Raw genomic sequence first — 25,209 nt, forward strand, 5'->3', positions numbered from 1 at the left:
GGGATGGGTTGACCGTCATCACAGCATAAAGTAGTGGTTCACTGAGGTGCTCACACCTGGTGAGAAGGTTGGGCTGTGGCCAGAATCGCAGGAGCAGTTGGGAGGGTGAATTAAGTTATACAAACTCAGGGAGGTGGAGTGGTCCAGGTCCAACCTGGCAGTATCGCCAGTGGCTGGGTGCCTCCCTGGGGCACGGAGCCTGAGGAGGCTGTCGGGTTAATCTGCGCCAGCTTTGTTCACGCCCACACTGATACTCGAGTCTCCGTCTGCACCTCTCGGCGTCTTTCTGTGCATCACATCGCACCCGCTGCGACAACCACTTTATCAGCAGCGGCACGAAGCTGTCGCAGAGGCAGGATTAAACCTCAATGAGCTTCCTGCTTTGGCGGGTATTTTCCAGGGCTTTTGGAATATGAAGGAGCTGAAATAGTGGAGAGCGTTAAAAACCGCATTTCAAAATTAAAACTCTTATTTTAACTTAGTGTTTCTGCCGGATTATAAGAAGTACAAGTGTATGAAACAGATCCAGATCTTGCAAGGAAATACTTAACGTTGAAAAGTTTAAGTATTTGTTATCACCCATGTATGGGAAACCACTTAAAACCCTTTTTAATTTCTGGGAGAACATCATTTTATGTCTGATATGGATACAGTGTACTGAGCACTGTTTTCGTTTTTTATGTCAATAACATTACGCTTATATGGGATGTTATGGCCACTGCCTCAGTCGCTTTGAACCTATGAGTTAAGTATTAATACATTTCTATTTGAATTTTAGGAGAACGCAAGTTCTACCTCTGATCAGCTCTGAGACCTGTGACTTACTTTTATTAACAAAATAATGGACAGGATGTTGTCACAGACACTGTCCACTTTTTAGTATGTCGCCATTTTTGTGTAATTCTAGCACATTCACCCACAGTCACCTCCCCCCTCTGGAGAACTGGAGGGGATTTGTTGCAGGCGCAGCAAGCTGCAGTGCCAGGCCTGGGGTTTTGTCACCCCGGGCTCGGCTTCTCCCGTTCCTGTCCTGCTTCCCCCTCCCTCGCTCCCCCCTCAGTTTCTCCTCAGCGCACTCCCCGAGTAAAGAGTAAATCACTGGCACAGGAACCCTCATCTCAGGCTATGCTTCAGGGAATCCAGGCAGATGGCTGTGCCACCTGGATCCTCCCAGGATGGTGTGTGTTGCTGCTTTCCACCACCAGGGGGCGATACCGCCACACTGCACGCCGAGAAAGTGGAAAAAAAAAAACTGCTCCGTAGGCTTCAGCAAAACAAAATCACAAGGAATGAAATCGCGAGGTTTGAGAAGCAACATCTAGAGCCCGAATTAATTATTTCCAAAACTTAACTCAAATTCCACGTTGTCATTGCTTCATCCCATATTTTATAACATGGTGCTAATTTACTTTCCACCTCTAGCAAGACAACAAAACAAAACAAAACAAAACAAAACAAAACACCAAAACATGTTTAAAAACCATTTTCTCACTTCACTGGGGTGATGATTAAAGCGTCCTCGATGCCAGCACTACTTCTATGCCAGGTGACTGTTCCCTGTCCTTGCTTAGCTGTACGAGACGTCGCTGGTGCGCCACGGCCTGATGACCCTGGGGCCCAGCGGCTCGGGCAAGACCACGGTGATCACCATCCTGATGAAGGCGCTGACCGAGTGCGGCCGGCCTCACCGCGAGATGCGCATGAACCCCAAGGCCATCACCGCGCCCCAGATGTTTGGCAGACTGGACACGGCCACCAACGACTGGACAGACGGGATTTTTTCTACGCTGTGGAGAAAAACACTGAAAGCCAAGAAAGGTACACACAGAGCACAGCCCCTTTGTGATCGATTCCTCTCCCCCCCAGTTTATAGGAACAGTTATTTGCTTCATTTTCTGTTGCAATTCTTTGCAGGTGAGAACATTTTCCTGATTTTAGATGGCCCCGTGGATGCCATTTGGATCGAGAACCTGAATTCCGTGCTGGACGACAACAAGACGCTCACGCTGGCCAACGGGGATCGCATCCCCATGTCCCCCAACTGCAAGCTTTTGTTCGAGGTCCACAACATCGAGAACGCCTCGCCCGCCACGGTGTCCAGGATGGGCATGGTCTACATCAGCAGCTCCGCCCTCAACTGGAAGCCCATCCTGCAGGTGGGCGCCGCGGGGGCGTGGGCGCCGCTGCCTCCCCAGCTCCGCTTTCCTAACCAGCAGCCCCTGTGTCTGTGCTGCAGGCCTGGCTGAAGAAGCGCACTGCGCAGGAGGCCGCTGTGTTCCAAAGTCTGTACGATAAGATATTTGAAGATGTGTATACATACATGAAACTAAGCCTCACCCCCAAAATGCAGCTCTTAGAGTGCAACTACATTGTGCAAGTAGGTTTTTTTGTTTGTTTTTGTATAATAGATTTGTGGTTCTTTTTCCTACTGGGTTGTAGTGCAGAGGCATCTGAACGAGGAGCGGTATGAGTCCATGGACATGTTTTTATCCTGTGGCTGTGAGGGCTCTGCAAAGTTGGGTTGCTGTTGAAGCCTCAGCAATGCCATCACTGCCATCTCTCTGTTCCTTTCACTTCCCAGGGGGTGGTAGTCGGGGGAGAGGAACGAACTCTCAAGAGTGGACAAATAAATAAAGCTCGCAGCTCTACAGGAGAACACAGGAAGGAGCTGCTGGCAATCAGGAAAACCCGGATGCCATCTTGGCTGAGCAAGTTTAGCAGATAGCCTTTCCCCCCCGTGCTCAGTTTTCCTTATTAGTCTTTAGAAAAAAGAATTAAGCATAGACTTTTAAGGGATCCCCTGATTCTAGTCCATAGGTGATCCTCCCTTACCCATTCCAGTGTGTGATTCTTAGTGTAAGGAGCGTCCGTCAGTGAGGGTAGGTAGGTTAGAAAGACTACATAAGGCCAAAATAAATATTTAGTAATTACTTTAAAATGCATAACAGAAGTGGAAATATTTTGTTTTGCAAGACTGAGGATGTTTTACTGTAGATCTATTTCTTTCTGAAGCCGAAGGAGGGTCAGCACACATTTTTAAAGGAGCAGCTAGTACATATGTTAGGATTAAATCTCTATGCACAATGCTCTGTCTCAGCCACTCGGCTCTGCTGTTGCATTGCAGAAGCAGCCAGACACTGTACATACATGAATGTGACTGGGTTTTAGTGAGACTTTATCTGCCCGACAGGTGGCTGGCTGCTGGGGCCACAGGTTGCGGAACCCTGCAAAATGTGAAAAGAAAGAAAATCTCTGGTCTAGAAACTTGGAGGAACCAAACTTTAGAACCAGAAACTAGAAATCAGCTAGTGTAAGCTTCCCGCATTTCAGGGCAGGAAGCGGGACCTCAGGTCAGAGCCCTGAGCTGGGAGTAGAAACCTCACCGCCGGGTCCCCAGGTTAGCATCCTTCCCGCTAGACCAGGCGGCCTGTCTAAAGAAGGACCACTTTCCTTCTACATGCTGGTGGCTGTTGGGCAGTGACCCAGCACTATGCGGACGCACATTTGTTTTCTCTTCCCCTTCTTCTAAATTTAGTATCATCTAAAGTTTTTTACTGAAGGTTTTAAATATAAAAATTTATTTTATTGTATTTTAAATATTTTCAGTCTCTCACTCTTCTGGAAGGCTTAATTCCCTCCAAGGAAGAAGGCGGAATTTCGTGTGTCGAGCATCTTCATAAATTATTTGTGTTTGGCCTCATGTGGAGCTTAGGAGCTCTTCTGGAATTGGACAGCAGAGATAAGCTTGAAGCCTTTATGAGAAGCCACGAGAGCAAGATATCCTTACCAGACATACCTAAAGGCACAAATTACACCATGTATGAGTTTTATGTTACCGATTATGGTAAGCATAGTGACTTCGACCTGAAATGAAATGACATTTTTAAAAATGGGAAAAATCTAAACTTCCATGCTTCTGTGGGGAAATATTAAACCAGTTATGAGTAACATCATTGCTAATACATTTAAAGGGCAATAGATGCAAAGAATAGTATAATTTTGCATGTTGGCAGCGCTGGGAACTGGTATAGTGACGATTGACTTCTTTTAGAGTGCCCTAAGGGACATCTGGCATAAATAAGTTGGCAATGCCTCTTAGATCACCTACTTTCTAATGCTTGGCAAGGAAAGGCAGCAGTGTAGGGAACAGATCAATCCCACAACTTCCTGTTGGAAATGTCAGAGTAAGTAGAGAGTGAACCCAACAGATGGGTCCACCTTACCTGTAGCAGACCCGCCGCCCGTGGGTGGCAGGATCCAGCTCACCTCTCTGTAAAAGAAATGCCCTTGAGCTTGGTGCCTTTATCCAGAGCCTAACTCCCAGTTCTTCTAAGTCTCAGAGAAGAAAAGTCTTGCTTCCTAAAAACTGTATTTGCCTCTGATTCTTTCTGAAACCCTGAAACAGCAAAGGTATTTTTTAATGCACAAACTCAAAAGAACAGGAGAGTAGACTGCAATAACTTCATATTGAAAGCAAGAAAGCAGAATGGTAAGTGGCAGTTGATTGAGCACTTGGGCAAAGGTAAGCCCTACACCAGCAGTGGGAAGAGCTACGAAGCAATGTGGTGTATGTCACAGAACCTTCAAAGGGCTCAGGCATTGGACACTGAGGCGAAGGGGGAGGTAAGAACAGGAAGGCTGCTTGTAAGTCTGCTTAAGTAACACCGCTCCAGGTCCTCTTTCCAAAGCCACACTGCTAGACAGCTGCACCGACCCCACGCTGGTCAAGGACTGAAGAATTATTGGCTGGAAAGTGTAAAACCCAGGGCGGCCTGGACTTAGGGGACACCAGGCACATTTGAGGGTAGGGGAATCATTTGAAAATGGAAGTTAAGTGAAAGTTAGTATTTTAAAGGGCCTTTATAAAGAGACTGAGGTACATGAATTTTTTTTCAGCTGGCCATCTTTATCCAGAATGACCAATAATTTTACAGCATGTGATTAGATTTGGGATGATAAAAAGAAAGTCTAATTCAAAATGCAAACTAAAATTAAATGCATCCTTGAATCTAGATACGAATTCTCTTAGAATCCAGAGCCCAACCAAAGATGTTCTTTGAAAAGATCAATAACATTGATAAGTCTCTCACTAGAGCTATTTGGGGGGAAGAAGAAAAGACATAACTCACCGTTGTCCAGAATGGAAGAGGGAACTTATCACTACAGATCCTACAGACATGAACAAAAATAAGAAATGAATATTAGAAGCAACATTATGAAAATGCATTTGACAGTGTAGATGAAATGGACAAATTCCTTGAAAGATAAAAAACTGCCAAGCATCATCAAGAAGAAAATAGATACTCTAAATATTCCTATATATAATTAAAAATTGTGATTACTGGGTAAGATCTTTTTGCAAAGAAAACTCCAGGCACAGATGGCCTCATTGGTGAATTCTATCAGGTCATTAAGGACGAAGTGATACCAATTCTATAGTCATCCCTTCTGTGGTCTTCCCCATCCTTTCAGTGGATGTGGCTTTCCTACTAGATACGACACACCTCATTGGTTTCACCTCCAGCTGATTTGTATTGCACTTCAGGCCCAATTCCTCTGGATGAATGATTTAGCAATTGAAAACCTTTGTAAGAAAGCAAAACAAATCTACCAAATGTCACATATATTAGATAAGCAAACATTAGCTTAGATATTAGAGAAGAAGTTAGATTAGGTAAGCAGATATGTTAACATGTTTTGGGAAAATTTTAAAAATGTTTTTGTGGTTCTGTTGATTATATCACTTGCATTTTTGTATTCTGATTACTTTTGAAGAATGCAGTTTTATAACGATGAGTTTTTACTTCCTGTATAGGTGATTGGGAGCACTGGAATAAGAAACTTCAGCCATATTTTTATCCAACTGACAGTATTCCAGAGTATTCATCAATTTTGGTTCCAAATGTTGACAATATTAGGACAAATTTCTTGATAGACACCATTGCAAAACAAAATAAAGTAAGTTTGATAGTTTCTTAGATGATTGCAAACCATGTAAGAAGCACATCCTTTCCCACACACCACAGATGGGAATAGTAAATTCCAGCACAACGGGCTGGGGGCAGTGAGAGAAACATGTTTGGGAAATGAAGCCCAGGTCCCAGGATACACTCAACTCAATCTCCTCCGCACTGTGGCCCCCGATAGCTGAGGAAAGTCCCATACCCCGTGGTCCCGAGAATATCCTTTCTTTTACATTCAAATCTTTAACTCAACGAGGCTATATTTTTGTGTAGATGTGATTCTAAAAAATGAGTTGTAGTAATTTATAGAATGAAAGCATGGCCACCTGAGCCATAAGATATTTAAAACTAAACATGTTATAACACCTTTCAACATGATTATCCTGTGATTGCAGGCTGTTTTGCTCACAGGAGAGCAGGGAACTGCAAAAACTGTAATGATTAAGGCCTATTTGAAAAAATATGATCCTGAAGTACAGTTATCCAAAAGTCTAAACTTTTCATCTGCCACGGAACCAATAATGTTTCAGGTAAAACTCTTCATTTGCTGAATTAATAAACATTAAATACATATTTTAAGTTGTGGCTATGATATAATGTATATGCATCTAAAACATTGAGATATATATATATATGCATATATATATATGCAGATATACATATATATGTGTGTGTGTGTGTGTGTGTGTGTGTATATATATATATATATATATAAAGAAAGAGTGTTGCTTGTTGGCATTCAGCTATTTAACCTCCCTAAGGCTGAGATTAAAGCCAAATCCATATAGCATATTTGGATTAATAATCTAATATTGATTAATAGCCTAAAATTTGGATTAATAGCCTAATATTGAGGCTGAAGCTGGACTTTTGAGTATATCTCTTTTAACATAAATTAATAATTAACATTCTAATAGCTTATTTTTTAAAATTCACAATATATGTTTTAATAATGATATTTATGCATATTAAATAGTATTCTCTGGAAAATATGCTCATTATTTTTAGAAATGTAGCTTGAGATCTAATGCATGAGACAAACCATTTCCTCTTTTCTAGAGAACAATTGAAAGCTATGTGGATAAGCGAATGGGAAGCACATATGGGCCACCAGGAGGCAGAAAAATGACTGTATTTATTGACGATATTAATATGCCCATCATTAATGAATGGGGAGACCAGGTATGACTAAAATAGCTCCTATAGGTGCTGACCAGTGGCTCAGTTGGTTGGAGCATCATCCCGTCCACCAGAAAGGTTGCGTGTTTGATCCTGTCAGGGCACATAAAGGAGGCAACGGTTGATGTTTCTCTCTCTCTCTCTCTCTCTCTCTCTCTCTCTCTCTCTCTCCCTCTCTTCCTCTCTAAAATCAATAAAAACATATGCTCGGGTGAGCATTAAAAAATATATATATATATCTCCTATAGGTGGTATTGAATCAGTATTTTTAGTTATATATAAAAATGTCCATTGCCTTCATCTTACTAAGCCTAGTAATCATTCTTAGTCTCTTTTGATTTCTCGTTAGAGTTGACATTCTCCCTTCTTGAAATCGCCCTGCGATTTTCAGCAACACACCCTCCTGTCTCTCTGGCTACTTGATTTCATGTCCTGGCTCCTCTCTTCCTTTCCTCAGGGTTTAGCTCTACTCTGCACACTCTCCAAAGGAGTTCTTGACTTAAAAAACACTTTTTTAAAAAATATAAATGTGCCCCACACCACTGTCCTAGTCGTGATCATCTGCCAATCCCAGAGCCATTCCCTGTTAGAGAAACTCATTGATGCTGCTAGAATTCTGCATGTTCCTCGTGGGATCCCAACACCTCTCTCCTACCTCCATGCACTGCCTTATCAGCAGCCTCCACCTGGAGCGGCCTGGACCCATCTCATCCCGCCCTCTATCCCGGTTCACCCCAGACGACACCACTGGGGTGTCTGTGCTCAGGTCTGTGCCCCAGGTCTGTGCTCACCCTGAGAATAATGCCCAGACAGCCCTGCCCTCTCTGACCTCATCTCCTACCTCCCCACGCCTTCCTGTGGGCCCCTGGAAGCCACGGTTCATCACAGAATTCACTGTAAATGTGACTTCTCTGAGAACCCAGGCGCTGCTTCCCCTGCAGACTTCTCAAGCTGAACCCAGGCCTGGAGGTGAGGGGATGTCGTCCTTGCTTCTCATTGCCCTCCCCCTGAAAGCCTGTCAGGCTATCACCCCTCTTTCCCTGCAGGGCTCAGTTCCCGATCTCTGTCACGTGCTGCAGTACTGTCCCTGTCACGAGGGCGCAGCCACAAGGGTGTGCCAGCTGTGCCGTCCACAGGGACTCGCTCTTCCACGGGTCCTGCACATGGCTTAATGCTCTGTTGTCACCATCTCAAAAGTCTCAACTTTTGAATTAAGAGCCTTGCATTTTCATTTTGCCCCGGGCCCTGAAAATTATGCAGCCTGCTCTCATAATTCTTGGTGATGCCAGTACCGACATACATGATCTTGGCCTCTTAGTTCCTTGACCTGGGAGAAACATATCTAAATATGCTGCCATTCGTGCCAAACATGTTTCTCTCAGAATACTAGAGCATGCCTTCCACCCTGTCTGAAGGACTCCTTCCTGCAGTCATGCTCTACACTTTGTCATCAGTGCAACTCCCTCATTATCTCAATTGCAAGCATTTTATTCTCTGATCACCACGTCCACTCTGTAGCTTGGTCGCTCTCCTGACTCCAATGGAGCTGCTATCCATTTTTTGCTACCATCATTAAACTATTCCCCATTTCCTCTAATTTCCTCTCTTCTTTTCCCAACTGAAGTTCCATGATCCATCATTGTAATCACTGTAGCATACACCCTCTGCCTTAACCATGTTAAAACCCTGTTAGAACTTTGTTTGCTCTCCTTCCAACTGTACCTATGTGGCTTGGCTGGAGAAAACCACACCTGGTTTCATTTTAAAATCATGATCACAACCCGGCTGTCAAGGCTCAGTGGTTGAGTGTCGACCTATGAACCAGGAGGTCACAGTTTGACTCCTGGTCAGAGTACATGCCCAGGTTGCCATCTTGATCCCTAGTGGGGGGTTTGCAGGAGGCCGCTGATCAATGATTCTCTCTCATCATTGATGTTTCTATCTCTCTTTCCCTCTCCATTCTTCTCTGAAATAAATAAAAACATATTTAAAAATATCTATATATACATAAAAAGCCAATGACTGGAATGCCATAACGCCATAATGACCAGCACGACCAGTCGCTATGATGCCCACTGTGGCCAGCAAACCTCCCTCTTAAACTCCAGGTGTATATTAGTCTTTCTTCTATGCCCTCTATGTTTCTGTAATTCTCTTCTATATACCCCAGCCTTGTAATGCTTACGTTCTAGATAATTCTCCTCTCTGTTTTCCACTTCCCTAATTTTCTTCTCAACTTTGTCCAATCTACTGTCAAATTATTTTTGAGTTTTAATTTTAGTTATTTGATTCTCTTTTCTTTCAAAAAATGCTGTCATTTTTAATAATTTCCTATTCCTTGCATATATTCTCAAATTTGTTGTCTATTTCTTTAAACATGTTTAGCACAGTTGTTTTAATGTCTGTGTTTGTTAATTCCAGCATATGGGGGTCTATGTGGTTCTGTTTCTGCTCTCTGTGGTTTAATAGTTTGTGTTCAGGTTCAAACTGTCTTGTTTTCTGTGTGCGTTTTTGGCTGCTAGCCAGGTCATCGCCTTTGAAAATTATCTGAAGCCTAGGATGGATGTGCCCTCATCCAGACAGGTTTTGAGCTTTCTTCTGCCAGGTCCTTAAGAGCTTACTCAAGGATCAAAGCACAGTTAAGACTTGAAAGTCTCTGGCCCACTTAGGCCGTGTATACCCAATATGCGAATCTATGCAGGTGTCATCTTCAGGCCAGGGAAGCTTTTCCGCTTTTCTCCCCCATTTGGTTGGGTTCCCAGGCCCACAGATCTCTCAGCAGTTCCTATAAGGTGAGGAGAATGGCAGCATATTTAGATATCATCTATAAACTGAAGAGTCCCTGATTTCAGGCTCATGTATCCAGTTAGGAATGTCTGGCTGGATCTCAAACTTACCGTGTCCTCTCCAAAGCCAAATTCCTGTTACTCCCTAAACCTGCTCTTCCAATAGTGCTCTCCGTCTCAAAAAATAGCAACACCATTCAATCTCTTAGGGAATCATGTTGGCTCTATCTTCAAACTATATCCAAGATTTATCCATTCCATTGCCATACCTGTGCAAACTACTATCTCTCTTCTTGACCATTACAAATGTCTCCTCATTGCTTCCGTTTTCTTTGCTCCTGTCAATCTATTCTCAAATCAGTTAAAACATGAGCCATAGCATGACGCAATCCTCTGCTCAAAATCCTCCATGAGACTTACAGAATACACATGCCAAAATTCTTATTGTGACTCAAAGGCCCTATCCCATTTGACCTCATCTCCCTGTGACTCTGCTCCAGCCACATTTATTGAGCCTTGTACACACTGGATATGATGTTCGCTCAGCACCTCAATTACTGTTTACTCTGCCTGCAATGCTCTTCCCCTAGATATTTAAGTGGCTTCCTTTCTCATGTCCTTTAAGTCTTTCCTTATATGTCTTGAGAGCCAGAGCCTCCCTACTCCCCATATTCAGTTATACCTCTGAGTACTGCCTATTTTCTTTCTCTGCTTCATTTTTTCCCCAAAAAAACTTACAATATACCATTTCATATATATATATATATATATATATATATATATATATATATATATATATATTCTCTCCCACTACTAGAATGATAGGGACGTCTGTCTATGCTACCAGGAATCAGTCATTAAATGTTTGTTAAATGAAAGACTGCTATATTTGAGGTGCTTGTGTGTCTCAAATTGTGAGATGCCCAGTAGGAATTTGGACACAGAGGTGTGGAGCTTAGAAAGGAACCTGGAGGTGGTGTTCCATAGTTGAGACTCTTCAGGGTATAGGGTTGAGATGGCATCCTCTGAACAGTGGGAAGAGAAGAGGAGGATGGAGCCCTATGAAACAGTTACATGTGAGGGGTGGGTGGAAAATGGTGCTTGGGATGTTACCAAGTCTTTAGATGAACCTGGAAAGAACTGAGTCTCTGAAACCAAAAGAGGAAACATTTTTAATAGAAGGGAGTTTTAGCAATGTTAGAGGTTGCAGGAAAGATAAGGTGAGGACGCAAAACCCAAACCCAAACATTCAGTCATGTAATTTTGAAAGATCAGGAGTAAAACTGTCCCACATTCTGATGTATTTTGAAGTGTTGAATTTTGAGTGTGAAAGATATCTACAGTAAAACCTGCAACCTGAGTACTATTGTAATTGTACCAAATATTCCACAATTCATTTAAGTGTATTTGGAAATTAGTTTTATCAATGTGATGAAGAGCAGATTGGACTTGCACCAGACACATTTAACTTATGGTTTAGATTTCATGGGTGATGGGTTAAATTGAGTAACCTTGAAGGTGATCATTAACATTTACAAGCACTTCCATGGTAAGAGTTGAATATTTTCTTTTAATCTCATCTGTACTAATTTTATAGGAGCTGTGGAGGAATGTGATAGCGATATGTTACTAAAGTAGTACTGTATAACATTTCAGATAACCAATGAGATTGTGCGACAAATGATGGAAATGGAAGGAATGTACAGCTTGGATAAGCCTGGAGACTTCACTACTATTGTTGATGTACAGCTCATAGCAGCAATGATCCACCCTGGAGGGGGTCGAAATGACATTCCACAACGTTTAAAAAGACAATTTACTGTGTTTAATTGCACATTGCCTTCAAATGCTTCAATAGACAAAATTTTTGGTATGACTCTTCTTGGTGTTTAATTTTTTAATTGCATACATAATGGACATAAACCATGCAAAACCTTACTTAAGAGATAAAAGGCTCTGTTTGAAGTGGGGATTAAGTATGTGAAACAGAGAGCTAAGTACCAGAAAAGAGGGGAGTAAATACTAAGAAGAATGTTTATAGCCCCTGTTAAGACTCAGGCATATTTAGAAATAGCCTTGTTGAAGGTCGGCTTTAGAGATAAGCAAATCTTTGTGCTTTGGGTTTCTCGGCATGATTAATAAGAGGAATTTGGGCTGAGTAACTGCACATTGATCATAGGTTAACAACATAATATACCAAGTCAAATGTAGCATTTTGCTATGTTAATAAAAATGAACTTTTTAGTGCCAAATTTAGGTTCAATTAAACTATACCATCAAAAATTATGTTTGTGAAGACATACAAGAGAAACAGACTCATGAATGTGTGGACATTAATTATTTGACATGGCAGGTACTGTAGATCAGAAGGAAAGGCACTTTCAATGCGTGGTTCTGGGATATCTAGTAATTCTTATGGGAAAATCATTGAAATTGGACCCCTACTTCACACTAAACATAAAATCAATACAGATAGATTAAAGATTTAAATATGAACATCAAAGCTTATAAAACATTTGGAAGGAAATAAAGGAGAATATCCGAAAGACCTCTGTGTAGGAAAGAACTGTTTAAATGAGACCCAGAAAGCATAAGCCATACAGGAAAAGGATGATAAATTTGACTACTTTAAGAACTTTGGTTCCTTTAAAAAGCAGCATTAATAGAGAAAGAAAAAAACAAGATCCAAGTGGAAGAAAAAAAAATTTCAACCCACATCACAAAACAAAAAAAAAGTTAGTATTCTGAATATTTAAAGAAATCTTATGAATCATTAAGAGAAAAGCAAACAACCCAATAAAAAAATGGGCAATAAAAAACCAGTACTTTAAGAAAAGGTAACCAAGTAGCAAGTAAACAAATGTAAAGGTGATAAACATTAATATTCAGGAAAATGCAAATTTAGAGCACCAAGGAAATGCCACATCATACCCGCTAGATTTGTAAAAAAGGAACAATTCTGATAAAATCAGGCATTGGTGAGAACGCAAAGGAACTGGGCGTGCAATTTGCCGCCAGCCCTGTGGGGAGTGATTGGACGTTGGTTCTGGTGAAGCAGACCTTGGCCACCCCCCAGCAGGCGCACTTCCAGCTGTATAACAGTTTACCGTTGTTTTCCTTTACGGTGTGTGCTCGCTGAGTCTCACTTGAGAAGTTCTTTCCTACCTAGAGGTCATGCAGACGGTCTCCTGTATTTTCCCCCAAGCATTGTATAGCTTTGCCTTCCGATTTAAGTCCTCCATCCACCTGTAATTGCTTTTGCATCTGTGCCCCAGAACAATGTTCATGACAGCAAAAGCCTTGAAGTAACCCCCATATTTATTGACAATAAAATCGCATAAATAACTTGCTGCATAGGCACACAGTGTAATGCCACACAGCAGCAAATCTGAGCACATGCAGCTACATGCTTCGACATGGATAAAGCTCAGAAGTAGCATGTTGAGTAAAATAAGCAAGTCACCAAAGAATATGTGATTCTATGAAATCAAGTTTCAAAAATTAAGGTTAAAAAAAGTGAAAGTTCAGAAAAATAAGTAGCAAAGCCATAAAGCAAAGCTAGCTATAGTTTTTACCACATCAGAATGGTGGCTACCTCAAGGAGGGATAGGGATGGACAAAGGAGCTTCTAGTGTCCCAGGCCATGTGGTCTCTCAGCCTAATGGTCTGTATGTGAGCATTTGCTCAGTTGTCACACTAGTTCATACACTCTTCAATGTGGTTCATATTGCAAGTTACATGTGGAAACAAACCAGAAATTGAGGCTCAGGAAGAGAGAAATAACTGCCCAGTCAGGGCCGTGTGGCTAGTGCAGGGCAGAGGCGTGGCGCTAATCCTGATTTTGGATTCCAGATCCCATGCTTCCCACAGAACACGCGCCCCACAGGAAGCTGGAGACCCAGAACCCGAGGATTTCAGGAAGCAAAGGGCCTTCCTGGCCTCTGGCGCCAGCAGCCATGACTTCGGAGGACAGTTCCATGTTCCCTCCAGGCTCTCTTCTTCGAGCTGTGTGAACGAAGCCCAGTTTCTTTAGTTGCCCCCCGACCTCCCAACCTGCTCCGAATCTCAGAACAGCGATTCACATTCATATTCCCCTGAAAATACCCTGCTCAGCACCGAGCGCGTCACGCAGCGTGCCATCTCACTGGGGGGAATAGAGCACCCTGTTTTTGCAGTCGGAACCCCAAACATTCTAACCTTACAACGCCTCCTTCCCGAGGGCGGTTATGTCGCACTGTCTGTGCTGGGTGTGTCTCCGGAACCATGAGAGGACCAGCCCACGCCGGGGTGTTGACTGACTGCAGGTCCGGAGATGTGGGTGCTGAATCCATTTCTTTCAACAACCTCTCTGCTGACCGTGAGCAATTGCTTCACCTGCCTGGGCCTGGGCTGCGGCCCTGCAGCATGAGGGAGTGGTCTCTAAGTCCTTTGCCAGCTTCCTCTGCCCCAGGATGAGTGCTGTGCTACAGGCTCTGAGCCAGGCTATGTGGGTTCAAATCTCAGACTCGCCCACACGCAGGCCGTGTGACTGTGGGCAAGTCCTAAACCCATATTAAAATGGGAAGAATCTGTCTCACATAGTAGCTCCACTGGAGTCAGGAGAGGGACTGAGAATTCTTTCTCAGAGGATGTTAGGAGGGTTAAATGAGCTAATCCATATACAATGCTCAGCACAGCCTACTAAGCTTCCCAGCCTACTAAGCTTTGTTGACATCGTTGAGAAATTCTTAACACCGCCTAGTCAGTCTTGTAATGATTTATTCTCAGGGATAAACATGCACCTTATAACCTTTTAATGAGCTTGCACCTTTAATCTTGTGTGTGTGTGTTGTTTTTCAGGAGTGATTGGCTGCGGATACTTTGATCCCTGTAGAAGGTTCAAACCTGAAATATGTGAGATGATTTCAAGTCTAGTTTCCGCGGGCAGAGTGCTGTGGCAGTGGACTAAGGTACCGTCGTCTGTGGTCAATAATAAAAACACGTCAAGTGTGTTCTCGTGTGGCCCGCGAAGTTATCACCACATTACATGTGGTAATGCCGTTTTGTGCAAGACAAACTAGGTGCTCAGAGAGATTTAGGGCGCCTTTTCCTCCCAGGCAGCGCGTATGCTGATGGAATGATGCTTTCCATATGTATGAGGTGTTGCTATGAACCAGATATGACACCCAAGAGGAAGTAGAATTTTGCTGAAATGAAAACACTGCTTTTCCACTTGTTACTTTGATTTGTAACTCTCTGTATGTCTGTCTTCCTCCTAGACAGCCCCCCCTCCCCTCTGATCAAACTATGCCAGACCCAGATATTTGCTGACGGAGTGGATACTTGGATTTCCAGATATTCTTAGCTAACCAAAACGTGTGTGTTCCTCAGAGGTGGAGCATGAGTTAGTAAATGGATGGAAATGTACTTAAAAATAGGCTAGATTTTAATACACAAGTCAGTGCCCTGGGTAAAGCTCAGCAGACCTGTGCCTGTCAGCAGATGGCTTAAGGCCGACTTATGAAAAAGCAATTAAGTGTAGGTCTGAGATAAAAACACCCAAGAACTCGGTGTTGCCAAATCTAAAGGCTGATTTCTTCTTCCTCTTACTTGACTTTCAGCAGCGTTTGACATAAACGGTCCCTCTAAACACTTTCTCCACTCGGCCTCAGAGGGGGCTCATCCTCTGTCATTGGTTCCCTTTCTAAGCCCCTTCTCCACCCCCTCTAAGTACTGGCGTGCTCTTGATCTGGATGCTGGACATGGTTTCTGTCTCAGTATTTTTTAAGATATATTTTTATTGATTTCAGAGAGGAAGGAAGAGGGAGAGAGAGATAGAAACATCAATGATGAGAGAGAGTCATTGATTGGCTGCCTTCTGCACGGGATCGAGCCCGCAACCCAGGCATGTGCCCTTGACCGGAACTGAACCTGGGACCCTTCAGTCCACAGGCCAGTGCTCTATCCACTGAGCTCAACTGACTAGGGCTCTATCTCAGTCTTTACCCCGAATCTCATCCGGCCTCAGGGCTTGGAACACCTTTCTGTGCCAATGGCATCAAAATCAGGACCTGCATCCCAGCCTCGCTGCTCGGCTCCAGACCTGTTTCTAACTGCTTGGTGGACGTCACCATTTTGATATCTAACAACCATCTCACAGTTAGCATGTCCGAACAGAACTCTTGATTGTCCTTGAATGTGACCCTTCCCAGACTTCTGCATCTCAGTTACCAGCAGCAACTGTCCTGCTCCTCGGGCTGAAAACTGGGCCAACCTAGACTTGTCTTTCCCATCCCCTGATTCCAGCCGGTCCGCGAGTCTCAGTACCTGCTTTCACAATGTGCCCCGCGCTGAGAGCTTAGGGCCACCTCACTGTGAACCCTGATGGGGGCTTCCATCACCTGCCCGACCACGCAGCACCTTCCCAGCCAGCCTCCTTGCTTGCTTTCTGCCCTCCTGAGTCTGTTCTGCCACGGTCCTGAAACACTTTTACAGGAAGTAACCCAGAGAGCATCCCTCCTCCTTAAAAGCACTAGTAGGTTCCCAGTCACATTCACAGCGAGAGCCACCACCTTGCTGGGGCTGTGCCCTCGCCCTGAGCTGGCCCTGCTCACCCGTCTCCCTCCCACACTCTGCTCCAGCCACGACGCCTTTCTCCACCTCGGAGCCAGGCCACTTCATGTGACTGATTCACATCCTTCTGACCTTCCTTTCCTGGATCATTTCCTCCAGAGTGCCTGTCCGTGGCCTCATCTCAGGCGTTCTCTGTCCCAGACTCCATTTTTTTCTAACCATGATTTATAGCATTATTGTTTGTCTATCAACATGCTTATTTCCTACGTATCGTCGGCTTCCCACTAGATCGGAAGCTCCCTGAGGGCAGCAGACCTAGCGGTCTCGTTTACTGGGTGTCTTCCCAGTGGGAGGTGCTCAAACATCGTCATTGAAAAAATAAGTAAGTTTTCCTCCTCTGCCCACCCCCAGATAAACAGCCTTCTTTATCTATATTTTTTCAAATCACCCGTCTTCACAAAACACACTCTTAATCCACTCGCTGTACATCGCTTCACCTTCATATGGTTTAACATAGCTCTAAAGGAGAAGCAGGTCCGAAAAGAAGGGAGTTGACAGAAATTAAAGGGAAATACTAGAAGAGAAGGAAAGAAACAGGTTAATAAATGAGCAGCATAGGGAAAGAAAGGCCCTCACCTCATCCTCTTTAATGGCTGCTCCAGTTGCTGATGGCTGTTTTACAGCGAAGAAGGAAAAGCAGCATTCTCATGGCCTTGTCCCTTTATTTTTGCATATTTGTAACATAAGTGTATGATTTACATTTTAGCTCGGCATGGAACTGAGCAAAGAGGGAAAGAACACTTCTCTTCTTTCTCTCTCCTTTGCTACCTGCTGTTTTTAACTTCCACTGTGAATGAGCCTGGGAAAATCGCTCTCCAAACTCGATGGGGGACTAGTTCAACAAAGAGAGGACTCATTCCACGAGGGCGTGGAAGGAAACGTGTGCTTCTGAACTCAACCTGTGGAGTCTGCTCTGTTTCTCGGGGATTATAGCTTCGCTTTGGAAAGCAGTGCTGATGATATCAATACACTCTCCTCATGGCGAGCAGGGCCCTCCATACCTGCTCCACCTCAAGTTCATCCCCACCTGGGCATGGTTACAGCTGTGCCTGTTTAGATTCTACAAGTTGGTAGGAATACTAAGAAAATTAGTGTTCAGACAAACAAACAAAACCCAGGAACACCACCTAGTACTAACAGCTGCACATCAGACTAGCCTGCCGACTTATTCCAGGTGTGCAGACATATGAAAGCCTGTGGACTGAGCCTGGGTCCCCCTTGTGGAACTTAGGTTTCAGTATGCAGATATACATGTGGAAATACAAACTCATGAAGGCCCCTAACCAGACAGTCTACAGAACATAGTCATTGCTGACGTGAGAAGTGAACCTGGTGACCAGCTCACACCGTGTTTTGTTAGGACCTATTTCCGAGGAACACTAAGGAGGTTCATGATGACCAGGAATGCTTATTCCCACAACTCACATCGTTCTTAAGAAGTCAGGGGAAGTGACTTGTTCAAAGCCAACTAGTGGAAGTAGAACAGGGGCTGCAATCTGCATCCCGTGCACCATGCTTGAATCCCTCCCATTCAAGGGCTTATGCTCCTTTACATTCTACGGTGGTTTATGTGTTTTCTCCATCAGCGCTGATGAAAATATAAACTTAACATTGGTTTAATGCTCAGCCTATTTAAATTATGGGAAATAAAAATAGTTCTAAAAACAGTTCTACTTTTAGTTTATCTGAAAAGTGAATGAGTATCACTTTTTTTTTTTTTCATCTCTAGGTGAAGATGCTGCCAACTCCTTCTAAATTTCATTACATTTTCAATCTTCGAGATCTTTCCAGAATTTGGCAAGGGATGTTAAACATAAGAGCAGAGGAGTGTAATTCAATCTCTGTTCTCCTGTCACTTTTTAAACACGAGTGCAACAGAGTCATTGCAGACAGGTGTGTATCACAGCGCCTGCGTTCAAGGTGCTATATCAAAGTTTATACAGTCACTCTCAACGGTTTGGCTCCCTGGATATAGTGTCGGCCTGTGGACTGACGGGTCCCAGATATGATTCTGGTCAAGGGATCTTACCTCACTTGCAGGCTCGGTCCCCAGCCCCGGGCTCCAGCCTGGTCTTCAGACCTGGTCAGGGTGCATGCGGGAGGCAACCAATCCATGTGTCTTTCTCACATTGATGTTTCTCTCTTTGTGTCTCTCCCTCTCCCTTCCATTCTCTAAAAATCAATGGGAAAATATCCTCTGGTGAGGATTAACAACAACACAAAAAGTTTATACAATAGATTAACTCCTGCATTGTCTGCTCAAATCAGTAGAGCAGGGTGTAGTGAATCAGTAGAGTAAGGAGAAGTGAATCAGTAGAGTAAGGAGTAGTGAATCAGTGGAGAAAGGAGGAGTGAATCAGTAGAGTAAGGAGGAGTGAATCAGTAGAGTAAGGAGGAGTGAATCAGTGGAGTAAGGAGGAGTGAATCAGTAGAGTAAGGAGTAGTGAATCAGTAGAGTAGGGAGTAGTGAATCAGTGGAGTAAGGAGGAGTGAATCAGTGGAGTAAGGAGGAGTGAATCAGTAGAGTAAGGAGGAGTGAATCAGTGGAGTAAGGAGGAGTGAATCAGTAGAGCAGGGAGTAGTGAATCAGTAGAGTAAGGAGGAGTGAATCAGTGGAGTAAGGAGGAGTGAATCAGTGGAGTAAGGAGGAGTGAATCAGTAGAGTAAGGAGGAGTGAATCAGTAGAGTAAGGAGGAGTGAATCAGTAGAGTAAGGAGGAGTGAATCAGTAGAGTAAGGAGGAGTGAATCAGTGGAGTAAGGAGTAGTGAATCAGTGGAGTAAGGAGGAGTGAATCAGTAGAGTAAGGAGGAGTGAATCAGTGGAGTAAGGAGGAGTGAATCAGTGGAGTAAGGAGGAGTGAATCAGTAGAGTAAGGAGGAGTGAATCAGTGGAGTAAGGAGGAGTGAATCAGTAGAGTAGGGAGTAGTGAATCAGTGGAGTAAGGAGGAGTGAATCAGTGGAGTAAGGAGGAGTGAATCAGTAAGGTAAAAAGTAGTGAATCAGTAGAGTAAGGAGGAGTGAATCAGTGGAGTAAGGAGGAGTGAATCAGTGGAGTAAGGAGGAGTGAATCAGTAGAGTAAGGAGTAGTGAATCAGTGGAGTAAGGAGGAGTGAATCAGTGGAGTAAGGAGGAGTGAATCAGTGGAGTAAGGAGGAGTGAATCAGTAGAGTAAGGAGGAGTGAATCAGTAGAGTAAGGAGGAGTGAATCAGTGGAGTAAGGAGGAGTGAATCAGTGGAGTAAGGAGGAGTGAATCAGTAGAGTAAAGAGTAGTGAATCAGTAGAGTAAGGAGGAGTGAATCAGTGGAGTAAGGAGTGAATCAGTAGAGTAAGGAGGAGTGACTCAGTGGAGTAAGGGATAGTGTCTTAATTTTCTCTGGCGTCTGAAGCATCGATGCTGTTTCCCACCTGCTAGTTGCCTTAAAAAGATTGCTGTGCCACCTTCAACAGGACATCTTTTTAAATGACCACATTATAAGAGAGTTGATAACATTCCGAGGCAAATTTTAGTTATGTACATTTTCTAAAAAAATTGGAGCTCTGTGTAGTTTTGGGGTGAAATCTGGTACATAAACCCAGTCATCATTCTGAGCCTGTGTCCCCCTCTGTGAAACGTGGAGGGTAATGTCAGTCTTACAGAATTGCAAAGGCCACCACTGTGTCTCACACACAGGTGACATTTGTCCAGTGTTAGTCACCACCCTCCTCTCTTCCCCCTGATACTGTCAGTCTGAAAAGGGCCTTCACGCACTGTGTCCACATACCCAGAAAGAGGACTCCGCCCACACTGACCGTCACTTCTGCATTCTTATTGCAAGTTTTAGGCACCTTTGCCCTCACCCAGTTGACTCACCTGTATTGTTAAACAAAATAATTATTCATGACACTGGTTAAAGCCACTGTCATGACAGGTAGAGGGATTGCTGCTGTGGGGCTTTGCGGTAGGGGGCAGAGGCTCAACTCCAAACCCAACAAGGAAAAAGTGGGAGTTTATAGGCAAGTAACAGGATCGGGGAGGTCGGCAGGTGGAAAATCAGCAAAAGGAAACCTCAGGTATAAGGGGATTCTGGCTAAATGGACCTAAATAGAATTCTTGCAGGCCAGGTGATCAGATGTTACCCCAGGGGGATGAAGGAGAATGTGGAATTTGGTCACATATGAGTGTGATCAGATATTGGGGGTGGAGGATTCTGGCTAAATGTACTTAACAAGATTTGTGCTAAAATCGGGTGATGCAAAGAGGGGCATGGAAGTACCAAAGCTGAGGATAGAGTATTCAGAGGAGCCCAAGTCTGGTCAAGGAGGGACTCTCCTCGTCAGTATTTTCTGTAAGTAACACTGTCAATGTTATAACTCTGTTCGATGGGTTAGGTCCTTCTTATCAGAAGGCAGAACATAGTGTTCCCCTTTTCTGACATAATGGAGGTGCGGGATGGGGCCAGAGGAGGTGGAGAGAGGTAGCATCCACGCTCAGTGAGGAAAGAGGTCTCCATGTTTGTATTTTCACTCCTGGTCTCTTCTTGCAGATTTGTAGCACCCGAGGACGAGCAGTGGTTCAATGCACATATTATTCGTGCAATTGAAGAAAATATCAACTCGGAGGTGACAGCGTATATTCATCCTGAGCCATACTTTGTAGATTTTCTCCGTGAGATGCCTGAACCGACTGGTGATGAACCTGAAGACACTTTATTTGAAGTGCCCAAAATCTATGAACTGGTATTTATTTTCACCCTTAAAGAGAATTTTTTGAGGATCACTCACTTAACTAGAAATTTCTCCCTATAATGGAGCCTCGCCATGGAGTCACTGTAACTTCTACATTAGTCATGAGTTGTGATTCATGTCATCATACACAAAGTGTAAAATATTTCTTTCAATTAAATTTAGCAGCTATCCCATGAAAGTCAGGTGCCTGATGCCTGATCTTATCACTAGGATGCCTGATCTTATCACTATTATTTAGTACTAGAGGCTCGGTGCACGGATTCGTGCACGGGTGGGGTTCCTTGGCCTGGCTGGTGATCAGGCTGTTGGGGTGGTCTTGCCCAGTCCTGATTGGGGCCAATTGAGGCCGGCCAGCCTGGGGGAGGGACCGAGGAGGTTGGCTGGCTGGAGGGAGGGACTGCAGGAGGTTGGTCGGTCACAGGAAGTTGGCTGTGGGAACGCACTGACCACCAGGGGTCAGCTCCTGCATTGAGCGTTTGGTCGACCGGTCATAATGGTCGATTAGGCTTTTATATATATAGATTGGTTTTGTTGTAGGCACTGCAACAAAATGGCAAAAAGAAAATAGATGTAATTATCAGATGGAGAAAAAATACCATTTTATTTGCAGATGATATGATTATCTCTTCATATAATCCAAGAGAATTTAAAATCTCTTTTAAGTGCTGAGAGTTCAGTAAGATGACCAAGTATGACATAAATATAAAACTCAGTAACTGTCCTCTATACCAGAGGTTAGCAAATTATAGTCTATGGGCCAAATCCAGCCGACTGCCTGTGTTTTGTTAGATTTGCAAGCTAATAATGATTTTTACATTCTTAAGTGGGTAGGGAAAAAGCAAAAGAGTAATAGCATTGTGTAATGTGAAAATTATACGGACTTGAGGTACCAGGGTTCATAATACAGTGGTTTTGGGACACTGCCACGCCCACTTGTTTATACATGTCTGAGAGCTTTCACAGGAAAGGGGCGGAGCTCTGAGTAGCCTCCAGAGACCACATGGCCACAAAGCCTACCATAGTCACTGTCTTGCCCTTTACAGAAAAAGTTGCCAACTCTTGCTAACAATCACAAGATGGAAAATGTAGCATAAAAGTATTTCATTCAACAGCAAAAAATATGTAAAATACTTAGGAATAAACATGATAAAACTTTACTTGATTAAATGACTCATTAGGCTTCCTAAATTAATGCATGGGTTTAATGAAGTTTGAAACAAGACTCCAAATGGCCGCGAAGTAAGTCTGGAGTGCATGTAGATCAAGAAATAAACGGGGAGAAACCATTTGCAAAGTAAATACGTGAATATTTATTTCAGAACAATTTGACTATATAAAGAATGTGAAACTTCTGTATATTTTTAAAAATGCATAAACAGTATTAAAAAGCAAATAAAAACGGAGAAAAAATATTTGTTATACTCCAACCTTCATTACCATGGGTAGGAGTGGATGCTGCGGTTTTTGAAGGCAAAAGTCGAGAATAATTTCATATTGGAAAGTTGGGTTTCAGGCCCCTGAAAATGGAAATAATTAAAAGTCAACTAATCCGTGACAAATTTTTAGAAATGCAATAGGTTTTAAAAATGTGGAATTAATTTGGAGTGTCTTTACAATTGATACTTTTGTAAATTTTGGACCTTACCTATATTTTTCTCTCTTCCCACCCACAGGTGCCATCCTATGACTTTCTGTCTGAAAAACTCCAGTTTTACCAGAAACAGTTCAATGAAATCATTAGAGGAACATCTCTTGATCTGGTCTTTTTTAAAGATGCAATGACTCATCTTATTAAGGTTCTAACTGTGGACTGTTTACTGACATAAATAGAGCATGTAAAAGCTTAGTAAATTGCACAGATAAACCTTGAGAGAATAAATATATAATATCAGGTAGCATATAGAAGAGTGTCCTTAAATTGGGCTCGTTCACTGTCTCCGAAAACAAAGGCTTAATTAGAAATCCCTTATTTGAATTCACCGGTATGACAGCAGGCGTTTTTCCAGGGCAAATTGATGGGTTTTGTGTTCAGAGCTTTTGACGCACTAAGTCAGTTTTACCTTCCTACACAGTATGCTGGAGAACGCTGTGAAGAAATATTCCCTCCTTAAATCATATTTTGACATAATGGGAATTCTGTTCCTTGTAGAGGAAAAGTTGATGCTTTTAAAATGTCCATCTCATGACAGGCTTACAGATGCAGGGCTGACTGATGGGGAAAGGGATGGGGGGAATATAGGGCTGATGGAAAAGCAGAATCCAGCTAGAGGCAGCACCGAGGAGAAGGGTGCTTTGGTCCAAGTCTGGGAGGCCACAGAGAAGAGTCGTTTATTTGTATAATTTGTAGATCAAAACAGAGTTTCTCCAGGAGTCAGAGCACATAGTAGAAAGGTGATAAAGAGGAAGCATTTAACTCTGTTTATCATACAGGGTGGGGCAAAAGTAGGGTTACAGTTGTGAGTATGTGAAACAGAGTTTATTCTTGTGTTATTGTTTATTCATTATGGCATTATTTTTCATACAAACAACTGTACAGTTGTTGTCTGCAAAGTTGGTGAATTTCTAGACGTCCTAGGGCTGTTTCTCATTTCACAAGTAATTCTCGAATACTCCCGTGGCTAGTTCCTGGGGGCCTGGGACTGTGTTCTAGGCACAAAACTTACAAGGGATTAACGTATTTTAAAATATAATGATAGAATTAATACATTACTGATCTGACAGCTATAGACTTGCACTGAAAATTACTGTTAGTGGTGATAATGAAGTTAGTTATCCATCTAAACTTTCTTCCTTGCGGTGACAGTAAGGTAAAAGGCAGTTTTTAGCAGTGTCTTCCATTGGCATTTTAGCAGTGTCTTCCATTGGCCTGCATTAGACCTGAACCACTTATCCTCACTGAAGAAATCAACCACAGAAAAGCAACACAACACTAGAAAGGCTGTTTCTCTCATCCTTCTGCAAATGCCTTTCTGCCCCCATTGCAAGTAGAATTCTGATACTTTTGAAGAATCTTCTTTGGGAGAGATAAGATAGAGGTAGTATTTGTGGTAGAGCTAGCTGTTAGTAAGTCAGGTGTTAGACTGGTGAGTAATAAGCCAATGAGTCCACACTTTGTGCAGATAGGCAAACGCAGCTCCACCATCCATTCGTTTGAAAAGTAAAAAAAATAAAAAAATCACACACACACACACACACACACACACACACACACACACACAGAATAGTTTTAAAACAGGACAGGAAAGATAATTTGGTCTGTTTTTCATGATGAAAATATAGATGGGCAGGGAAATAATTTGAATCAAAATCAACACGAACTTTAATTTTTTACATTCTGAGATATATCATAAAAGGAAAAGGTTTAATATAGCCTGGCAGTATATGGTCAAATCTTGGACCCATTTAGTGCAAGGATAGGAAAATGGTTGAATTCTATTTTCAGATAAATGCTGTTTTATTTCAAAACAGATTTCACGAATAATTCGAACATCATGTGGAAATGCACTGCTGGTGGGTGTTGGTGGGTCAGGAAAACAAAGTCTGTCGAGATTGGCTTCTTTCATAGCCGGGTATCAGATATTCCAGATAACATTAACCAGGTAAGATAACGTAAAACCAGGCAATATGTTTTTCTATAGTTAATTTCTCTGGGGTATCAAAAGTGGTATCTAACAGTCACCGTGTCAAAACTCTCAGTGGAGCTCAGCTGGTGTTGAGTGTCCACCTATGAACCAGGAGGTCGGGGTTCGATTCCAAGTCAGGGCACATGCCTGGGTTGCGGGCTTGATCCCCAGTGGTTGGCGTGCAGGAGGCAGCCAATTAATGATTCTTTTTCATCATTGGTGTTCCTCTCTCTCTCCCTCTCCTTTCCCTCTGAAATCAAAAAAATATTTAAAAAAAACCCCACAACTCTCAGTGGAGTGGATGGTGCAGAAGCCATGT

At 43.1% G+C, this 25,209-nt stretch overlaps 1 protein-coding gene across 1 annotated transcript in view; it reads left to right on the plus strand.

The window, feature by feature from the left end:
- The window catches only part of DNAH8 (dynein axonemal heavy chain 8), a 265,691-nt gene that overhangs the window by 142,949 nt on the left and 97,533 nt on the right, over positions 1-25,209 (plus strand). The window contains exons 49-61 of the mRNA XM_028161183.2: positions 1,572-1,818; positions 1,915-2,156; positions 2,237-2,377; positions 3,607-3,844; positions 5,816-5,958; positions 6,359-6,493; positions 7,023-7,145; positions 11,585-11,798; positions 14,768-14,877; positions 18,270-18,433; positions 21,066-21,258; positions 22,941-23,063; positions 24,736-24,866. Coding sequence (XP_028016984.2) covers positions 1,572-1,818; positions 1,915-2,156; positions 2,237-2,377; positions 3,607-3,844; positions 5,816-5,958; positions 6,359-6,493; positions 7,023-7,145; positions 11,585-11,798; positions 14,768-14,877; positions 18,270-18,433; positions 21,066-21,258; positions 22,941-23,063; positions 24,736-24,866 — 2,204 coding nt within the window. The remainder of the gene's footprint in view (positions 1-1,571; positions 1,819-1,914; positions 2,157-2,236; positions 2,378-3,606; positions 3,845-5,815; positions 5,959-6,358; positions 6,494-7,022; positions 7,146-11,584; positions 11,799-14,767; positions 14,878-18,269; positions 18,434-21,065; positions 21,259-22,940; positions 23,064-24,735; positions 24,867-25,209) is intronic.

The sequence above is a fragment of the Eptesicus fuscus genome, chromosome 10 (genome assembly GCF_027574615.1).
Source record: "Eptesicus fuscus isolate TK198812 chromosome 10, DD_ASM_mEF_20220401, whole genome shotgun sequence".
In the NCBI taxonomy this organism is placed as follows: Eukaryota; Metazoa; Chordata; class Mammalia; order Chiroptera; family Vespertilionidae; genus Eptesicus; species Eptesicus fuscus.